The sequence below is a fragment of the Rhodnius prolixus genome, unplaced genomic scaffold (genome assembly GCF_049639745.1).
Source record: "Rhodnius prolixus isolate KJV_2025 unplaced genomic scaffold, Rpr scaffold_12, whole genome shotgun sequence".
Lineage (NCBI taxonomy): Eukaryota > Metazoa > Arthropoda > Insecta > Hemiptera > Reduviidae > Rhodnius > Rhodnius prolixus.
The window spans coordinates 14,058,042-14,067,335 of record NW_027411635.1 but is presented as its reverse complement, the minus strand read 5'-3'; the positions used below and the strand labels follow the sequence as shown (position 1 = coordinate 14,067,335).

General features: G+C 35.2%; 1 protein-coding gene across 2 annotated transcripts; it reads right to left on the bottom strand.

Annotated features, from left to right (window-relative positions):
• Positions 1–554: 554 nt before the first annotated feature.
• On the bottom strand, positions 555–4,951 carry LOC141461811 (piwi-like protein Siwi). Of its 2 annotated transcripts, XM_074143152.1 has the most exons (3): positions 4,794–4,951; positions 4,537–4,570; positions 555–3,232 (listed from the first exon to the last, which is right to left on the bottom strand). In XM_074143152.1, exon 3 carries the CDS (start codon positions 3,230–3,232, stop codon positions 692–694), a length of 2,541 nt encoding a protein of 846 aa, XP_073999253.1. In that variant the 5' UTR covers positions 4,537–4,570; positions 4,794–4,951; the 3' UTR covers positions 555–691. The 2 variants fall into 2 exon arrangements, with proteins under 2 accessions (XP_073999253.1, XP_073999254.1); XM_074143153.1 differs by lacking the exon at positions 4,537–4,570 and having other exon boundaries at positions 4,794–4,940.
• Positions 4,952–9,294: the final 4,343 nt, after the last annotated feature.

Here is a 9,294-nt window from a genome sequence, read left to right as displayed (position 1 = left end):
AATGAATTTGACTTGGAAAATTTCCCTTTTTCCAGTGTATAAATGTTGTATTTTGCAGGAATTTTTCTCATTTTTGAAAAGTCCCATTCCCTTCCACAAAAACAACGATGATTTATTTGTTAAGTAAGCTTTGAAATGCGAGAAACACCTTGTTTTTGCCTTATTTTGCTCAAAAATGTCTTTTTTATTGATTTTAAATGTCGAAATTTTTATTTTTATCATTTATAAAATACATCAATTTCTCATGTTGGTGAACTTTTCAATTAAAATCGTTCTAGGCGAACCGTGATATACGATAGGCGAATCGTATTAATAAAGAGATAACCTAAAGCTACAAACTTCTCAGAACAAAACTGAATTCCGAATTAACAAACAATGTGCGTCTTCGCAATTACATAAAAATTCAAAATAAACTTCCTATTTTAGAATCAGTTATAGCAACTAAGACGGAGCAAGAAAAAGATGTAGATATAGCTGCTTCCACCTTCTTGACAAATTATCATGATATTTTGCATGGCAATGCAAAAAAAAAAGAACAAAAATGCAATTTGATCATAATGTAATACAAAAGAAAGTACAACAATTCTTAGATGCAAATAAAATCTTATAAATGAAAAATATATTAGAATAAAAAATATTTAAGGACAAATTAAAAGATTATACAAAAATAGTCCTTCTTATGAAAATAAGATTACAAGAAATAAAGCTGTTGATTCAACTCTTCATTAGGTGCACAATGCAAATACTGCCCACAAAGCAATGCCAATTTACGAGCATACTGCACTGGCGCTGGCACCCTAACACTTCCCGACCAATTGTAATACAAGTGGCACAGCTTATAGGTAAGTTTATGCAAAATATCTGGCGAAAGATTAGATGTATCATAAATTACATTGTAAGAGGTAGGTGTTGCAGTACCTTCTCGCACGTGTTGGGATACAAGAAAGAAATCATATTTTAAAGGATTTGTGATGACATCATCGGCAACAGTGCCTGGGGGCGCATTATTCCCATTGAGGAAGATGCGAGTTTCAACACGTTTAGTGACTATAATGAAAGCCATCTGCAATAGTTCTGGCTGGTAAATCTCCTGCAAACTTGCCCGTATCTTTTCTACTTCATGATTTAAAACATATCGTTCAGTTCCTTCACCGATCCCGTCACGATAAATAATAATTTTTTGTGGTAAAAAACCATTACATTTGCGATAAACTAAAACTGCTTTTACTAACTGTGCGCTCAAATCGTTGGACAAATCTTCGCCAGATTTATGAGGGCTAACACCGGAATAGTATTTGGAGTAAGCAGTATCAAGAGACGCAACCATTGCACCAAAGCATCGAGTTTTAGCGGAGCTGTCCTGGCACAAGTCGATCCCTACTACCATAACTGGCTTGCTGAAAGGGATACGGATGCTCCAAGGAGAACCACCCATTTTGCAGTTTACCTGTATGCAAATTTTAGTTGCTATTGAGACTAAATTTCTACCGGTTAGATGCTTGGTGAGCACCACTTGCGAAGGAACCGCTCTGTCAACGCAACATTTTTTCTTAATTGCGCTGTATCTCTGAGCATTTTTGTTGGGCACTATACACATGATTAGTTGTGGACTCCTTGTAGACATTATTTCCTCTATCGCTTGTACGTACGTACCCGCAAGACAGTCCACAATGCCTACATAATCAGGCGGAGGTATTTTGAATTGTAACAATGATGATGAGTTTTTTAGGGTTTCAACGAACAATCTTACAGCAGAATGGTCTCTTTGGAGATAAACTATACTCCAATTTCGGAACTCGCTCGACTGATACATGGGATTCCTCAGCACATTGTTGGTCCATTCTGCACATTGCTTCCCATCTGAGGTTTTGCCTCCACCATGATGTATTTTTTCAGGCACCAATATTCTTCCTTCAAATTTAACCAAATCAGGATCAAATTTCATATTCCACAGACTGAATTCTTCTTTGACCTGCTGATTTGTCGTAAGTCTGTTCATAAAAGCAGTAATTTTATTCATCATAGCAGAAGGACGTATTTTGGTGAATTTTTCTAAATGTTTCATCAATTGAACGTTATATCTCATTTCTTCACTAACGCCAATCAAACAGCAGAGTTCTGGTATGAGAACTACATTATTGCTGTGACCTTCCAATAGGTCGCTCTTTTTAGGGTGAGATATTAATAAAGGTTGTCTAATATTTGAGATTTTAAGAGAGTATCTAGTGCAATAGTATTCAATGAAAGTGACTCTTTTATTTCCCTGTTTGAAGAACGAAAGTGGTGAGCTACCAAAATCGACGTCGTCAACGCGATAAATCCTATTATTGTAGGGTGTAAGTACTGATGCACCTACAATCGCCTGAGCAAAACGTTCTTCCCAATTCTCTGATCCCTGAGAGATATCAATCAATAAATCTAGAGCTGTGTCCGTGCGAATGATTTTATTGGTTACATCGATTCCCAGCATTATATCCCTTTCATGCTGTCTAATAGAAGTCATGAAACCTGGCCAAAGTTCTAAATTGAACTTTTCAAGAACGATTTTACCAGCAATATCGAAGTAATTCCCACCAATCTGCTGTAGATTTAGGCTAGCAATGCATTTGCGCAAGACTAAGTTGAAGAATTCAACATAATTTGGGTCGCCCATTACAAGATCTTTGGTTCTTGTAATAGTAATCTTTATTTTGATGTCATCCGCTTTCCGAACTGAATGTAGCACTAGAGGATCCGGATCGAGACGCATTAAAGTAAAGAGTAGTGTTCCATCAAACATATAAGGGCCTAAAATATCTTTATGATTAAGTAGAAGACCCTTGCGGCGTCTTGTAAGATCTTCATCAGGGGCGAAATCTACTTTGTACTGATGAAGGGTCCAGTCAGAATGGGATTCTAATATGAAGTAATTAGCTTTCAGGGATACAAGCGTGCCACTTGTTCCTCTCTTACTTAATAAACTGGCGGGTCTAGTACGGAGTTGTGGCTGATCGCATCCGGTACCTAGATCGACAGCTCTGGATAGAGAACTAGCTGACTGTTCTTCTTGCGCTGCTAAAGACATGGCGCCCATCTGCTCTCTCACCGGTTCTCCTACCTGGGTGTCTTTTGGTTTCTGCTGTTGTTGAGAAGACGATTCGCCAGGATGTGTTGGCTTAGAACCATTGGCTGTCAGCATTCGGCAACGCCTTCTTGTACGTCCTCTAGCTCGACCCATCAACTCTTCAGACATCTACCATTAATAAAATTTGCATCAACATTTATTTGTTTGTGGTGTAACAATTTATTCTAAAAAATGTAATTGTTTTATTAAAGTAAAGAAATAATAATGGCATAATTATTGTCTTCTTATTGGTAGATACATATCTTATATAGATAAGTTCAATCATGTAGAACAGAAGAACAGAATAATGTTAACTGCAAGCAAAGAGTTTTAAGGAACAAAAAATAGGGAAACTCTCCCGTTTAGTTCGGCAAATCATCCAGTTAATAGCAACTATATAAACGTACGAGAGTTGCAGATTTTAAGGTAGTTAAGAGATTCAGGTTGATGAGAAATACAGTTTCAGATCAAAAGGCCAAATGTAAAATTAGTTTATTGAATTCCTAACCAAATAAACTTACAATTCTGCAGGAGAATAACTTTTAACTATAAAAGCACTCACCATGTTATTACCCTAGATTTGACTTTGTCTAATTGCAACTTCTAATGTAATAGATCTACCTAAATCTGATAATTTAAGAGCCTCTAGATACAGAACGGAAAGCATGTGAATAAGTGAATATTGCCGATTTTGGTGGTCAGTGTTAACTCGAGAGAAGTTGCCTACTTACACATTCATGGTGAATGCGATGTGAGCTTATCTGGAACCGGATCTGTAATTATTCTCAAACTGCAACCTAGAAATTGCATTGGGAAACTCTCCCTATTGGCTTCCATTTCTGGGAGTTTCGAGTTGGATGATTTAGAAATGAAACTTGGACCATGTTTTTCAAGAGAATCCCGACTCTTTTAGTAAATTTTTTAGGATTAAAGGATGGATCTTGGATCTGGGAGAGATAGAAGTGGCCCAGTCCCATAACCACATTTTTGGAAAGAAGCGGTCGGTTTTCTGGCATTTTTCCAGTAATAATTCGTGGTATTATTAATTGTGTTCAGTTACACTATTTCAGGAATACGGCGAGTAGAATAGGATGACCGCTTTTTTGGCATGAAGAGCGAGGAAATGTATGCAAGGAAACGGGAGGTTTTTAGAAAAATATGAATAGCAATCCTTGGATCTTGAAAGGTTCAAGCCACAGGATCTCTCTGGAATTACTACATTTAGAGAGCCGGAAATTCCAGGACATGTAGTAAGTACCTCACCCTGGGAATCATTTTAGGTCGCACTGCTTAATTCATTCACAAAGAAGGTCTAAATCTGAACAATGCATTGTTCAGTGGTACACCACCCAAATTTTTGTAAACTTCCATTTCAAAAAAGGTACCTAATATATTATGGTAGGTAACTCGAGTAATAGCTAAAATTTACTTACATTGGCGTAGTTCTTGTTATCCTCTTCTTAAAAACTGGAATTACCAAAATTTAGAAATTAACAAGACCTAAAGATAGTGGAAAATGTCATTTAGGTCAGTGAATTTAGCACTATTTTCACTATAAATGCTAGGAAACTTCAACCGAATAGTTTTAAAGAATTATAATCATAAAAAAGTTGTAGGGAATAAATAGATAAAACTATTAAACGGATCCTGAAAGAATTGAAATACAATTTTATAATATAAGGAAACATACCTTCAAATTTTGGTATTATTGCACAGCAAATTAAAATTGTTTGAATCCTCGAAGATAAAACTAACTAGATACCTATTTCTAGTTATACTTGAAGGCTTCTAGTATGTTCTCTAGCTGGCAGCTCCTATAATGATGATTCATTTCCATTGGTAAGCCTCTCAAACTAACCAGTTTGTACTGAACTCTATCGGATGAATATATAAATCATTATTTTTATATCAGCAATATTTTGAATTATTCTCAATTTGTGCAAATATTTGGATGAAAATAACTGTTTTTGATAAAATTTATCGAATTTCTATTAATCTCTCTCTCTTTTTTTTTAGTTTTTCTTTGAAAATAAATTTTCACAAAAATGTAACTGAAATGGGGAGCCAATCAGCTTCTTGCGTGGTCCCATATTTCTAGTGACGTAGATAAATAAGTAAACTCCTTTTTCTAGAGTGGGCGATGTTGCGCCTCTCCTAAAATTGAGTTACTATTAATTATAAAAACATTTGCAATCAATTTTGAGTTACTATTAACTATAAAAACATTCAAAATTAATTAAAATATATATAAATATGTATTATTTCGAGTAAGGTTAATGAAAAGAGCTGTCTATTGAATAATCTGACTTTTTTAATTTGTTCATCCTAATGATGCACAAATATTTGAAATGTACAAAATTAATTTTGGTTCTCAATGTAACTTCTTTTCCAATAAATATCCTTAGGAATTCCCTGGTCGCTTAAGTATGGCTCCTACTTTAGTGATGGCCACAAAATCTCTGGTTTGTTTTATTACTGACTAAAGTCTATTATTCCAGATTTTTTGTTTTGTTAATGGGTAGAAACCAAAATTACATTTTCAATTGATAGCACTGGGAGAAATTCATTTGTGAATGTTGATTAATCGGGAATAATAACAAATTTAAAGTAACTAGAACTGTAGTGGGAAGGGATTAGCTATGAGGTTAGCATACTGGACTCCCACGCGGAGGTCCCGGGTTCGAATCCAGCTGCTGACCCTTAGATTTTCTGTTCCTAGGAGCTTCTTACAGCTCACTGTCCGGAGATGGACAGTGTTGTCTGTAACGAGAGAACACTGTCCGGAGGCCGGCAGTGCACTGGAAAAAGCTCCGGGCGCCAATAACCTTAGATGTTGACGCGCCTTAAATCATTAAAAAAAAACTGTAGTTTTAGTAAGAATATCACAGATTCAATTTAATGTATTCCAAATCATTAGTTTCTTACCAGAGTTGCTTTTATTAAAGATTTTTCTGCAAGAAATTGTTTTAAATTTTAAATCCTCCCATCATCTTGGACCAAACTCCTGTACTAACTGTGGACAAAGTACGCTACCTTGGTACTGTACCTAGAAGCAAACGGTTGACATGGAATCCCCCATACTAAACTCGAAAAGACAAGAAACTAACCAAACGCTACAAAACTTCTTGCCTGACTAGACAAACGTTCGAAACTTAACCTGTACATATAGCAAAAGGCTCTTATATCTACTGTTACTGTAGACCTATCTGGTCATACGTCATCGAAGTATGTGGGGATCGACTAAGCGTTCCAACTCACTCCAGGCATTACAGTCAAAAATACTTCGAAAAATTCTTAAAGCTCCGTTCTATGTATCTAACCTCACTATCCATAATGACCTCCAAAATCCCTTTAATTACAGATCTTGCTAACACTCGTTTTCTCAAATTTCATTCCACTCTACAGCAGCTCATCCTAACCATCTCATAGAACACCTATCTTCCTCCACATTACCAGGTAATCCTCTAAGGAGATTGAAGAGAAGATGGCCCTCGTGATCTACTCGTATCGTGAGAGCAAAGCACGTTACTGGAGTGACACCACTGGGTGCCTTCTCCGCTCATGATTTTCTTTTATTTCTTTTGCTATCAGGTACCACCATATTTGCTTGTTGCAACAATCGTTGCAGTAGTAAATTTCAATAAAAGATTTTTAAAAAATCAAAAAATTCTGAGATATATGCAGTTATTTGGTAATTATTTCAACCATTATATTGAAAGAGAAAAGTAAAACTGAGCAGCTAGATAATTTGACTTCGCATATACTGAGATCTAACTCAAGTAAAATTTTTTGAAGTATCTTAATGTGTTCCAATCCTCCTTAATATTACCTCAATTGAAACCTCAATCAATTAAAATCAATCTAAGTTAAATGGGTGCTACACTTTACAGAACAAGAATATTTTGTAGATGAAAATGGCCAGCATAAGGTTCTGTGGCATCTAATAAATTCTAAATTATATGAGAATTTAATGATATTAATTGTTATAAAATTAATAAAAGTATATTTTATGTATGGCCGGTAGCAGCAATAATCATCATATTTATGTGCTGAGTGAATCGAAGAATTAAAATGATTTAAAATTCCAAGTTGGTATAGAACAGAAAGGAGGTAATTTATATGGGAATTTGTTTGTAAAGAAGGGCAGAATTGAAATGACGGTCATAGGAGTGCTGGGTGGGTAGAATTGATATCGGGGTTGAGCTAGAATATCCAGTACGGTTTGTGGAGGGTCCCCTATGAAGAATGTCCTAGCATTACTGAAATCGCTACCCACTCAGTATTGACTTAAAAACGGTGCCGCATAACTAATCGAGCCCGCTCGGCCGGTGCCTTCTCTTTTTTTTTTTACCCATCCCTTAATTCGGATATGGATAACAGCCATACTTCATTTGGATAAAACCCAGACTCACATACTAATACACAAAGAGATATATGTATAGGGCCATGAATTTACCGCAAAAGCGGGTCACTTCGGTTCTCCACATTATGTATTATATCGTTAAGTCAAATTATCTTCTGTAAATCAAACCTAACTTTGCAGGCAGAAGAATTGGGCGCTATTTTAGTGGACATTATTCGCATAAATTTAACTGGCAATTATTTCTGTATTGTTTCTTGCTGCTCCTAAGGAAATTCAAGTTACGAGATAGGCTTTTTAAATCTATAAAAGCCTGTAACACTCGAAAATCAGTGGTATCCTCAACCATAACTCATAATCGGTAAGTTTTGCAAAGTTTCTCAAGAATTCCACCTTTTTTTCCCTTACTCTCCTGTAAAAACCAGGGGTTCCACAGTATTCTAGGACTTTTACAAAAGAACTGTTTGGCAGGACACTTGTACAAGGTCGATCGACAAAAAACTGCACGAAAAAGCGTAACGTTTGAAAAACACCCAACTTTGACAATTTTTTTCTCTTTTTCTATAAAAGATAAAATTACCTAATTTTCTTTAAAATATAGGGCAAATCCTTCTTTATAACTGAAATTTTTTTGCAACAACACAGATCAAATATTTATTTATCGTTTTTTCCGTCGGATCTGTTTGAAGCTGTGCTTAAACTTCAAGAAGACCTCAACAATATCACATCCTGGGTCCCACAGAAAATAAGCTTTCTCTGAATGTAGAGAAGACCAAAGGAATTGTTATTGGCTCCAACTCACTCCTTAAATCATTGGCTCCACTTCCTAATCTTTTCCTCTATAATATCCCTTGGAATCACTTTTGACCAAAACCTAACCTGGAAAAACCATGTTTCCCCAAATCTCTCGCCGCTCCATCCACATCCTGAAGCAGTTTAATACTTCCCGTCACCAATTAAGGACCCAGCAACTCCTAGTTTCTTCTCTTGTTTTCCCTCCCATTTCGACTATGGTTGCTCAATGTATGGCCGGCCTTTCTGGTCTAAGCTCAAGCGCCTCTCATGAACTGCTTCATACGATTTATTTTCAGCATTTCCAGAGACACTCGCATTTCGCACTACTACGATGAGTTGAAGTGGCTTTTCCCCTGTCTACCGAAACCAGTTCTTTTTATTTTTATTTATTTATTTATGATCAAAATACATAAATTGCACAAATAATATTCATTGAATCATATAGCCTAGGGTACAGTGACCGTCAGGCGAGTTCCGCGTTACAATACAAGTATATAACATATCGTAATTCCCCAAAAATAAACTTATTTAAAAATATCGGTTATTTAAAATTATCAAAATAACCAAAAAGCCCAAAAAATTTTCAAATAAACAATTTCAACAATTACTTAACACAGCTATAATAACCAATACAAATATTGCCTACATTTCCAATTATTTATTATTTACTTAATTTGTCCCATATCTACATATTAATTGCAATAAATATAATTAAATCCAGTGAACCAACACAAACAGTAACATGAAATAATCACTAATATGAAATCAAATTCGCAATCACATATTATATATTTTTTATATTTTATATATATATATATATTTTATTTATTTATTTATATATTTAATTTTTATTATACATATATTTTATTTCATATATTGTACACTTTAAATATAAGAACTTATGAAAACAAACTCAACCGCAGAATAATGCCGGTGATCTATGTACAGTTTTCAAGTACAGACTGTCTATATTTGTAAGCACATCGTACATAGGCAACAATTTGAGACCAATCGTGGCCATTCAATAGTTTTAACA

What these genes read in the sequence shown, in the direction of transcription:
- LOC141461811 (XM_074143152.1), bottom strand. Translation starts at nt 3,232, where the DNA reads ATGTCTGAAGAGTTGATGGGTCGAGCTAGAGGACGTACAAGAAGGCGT.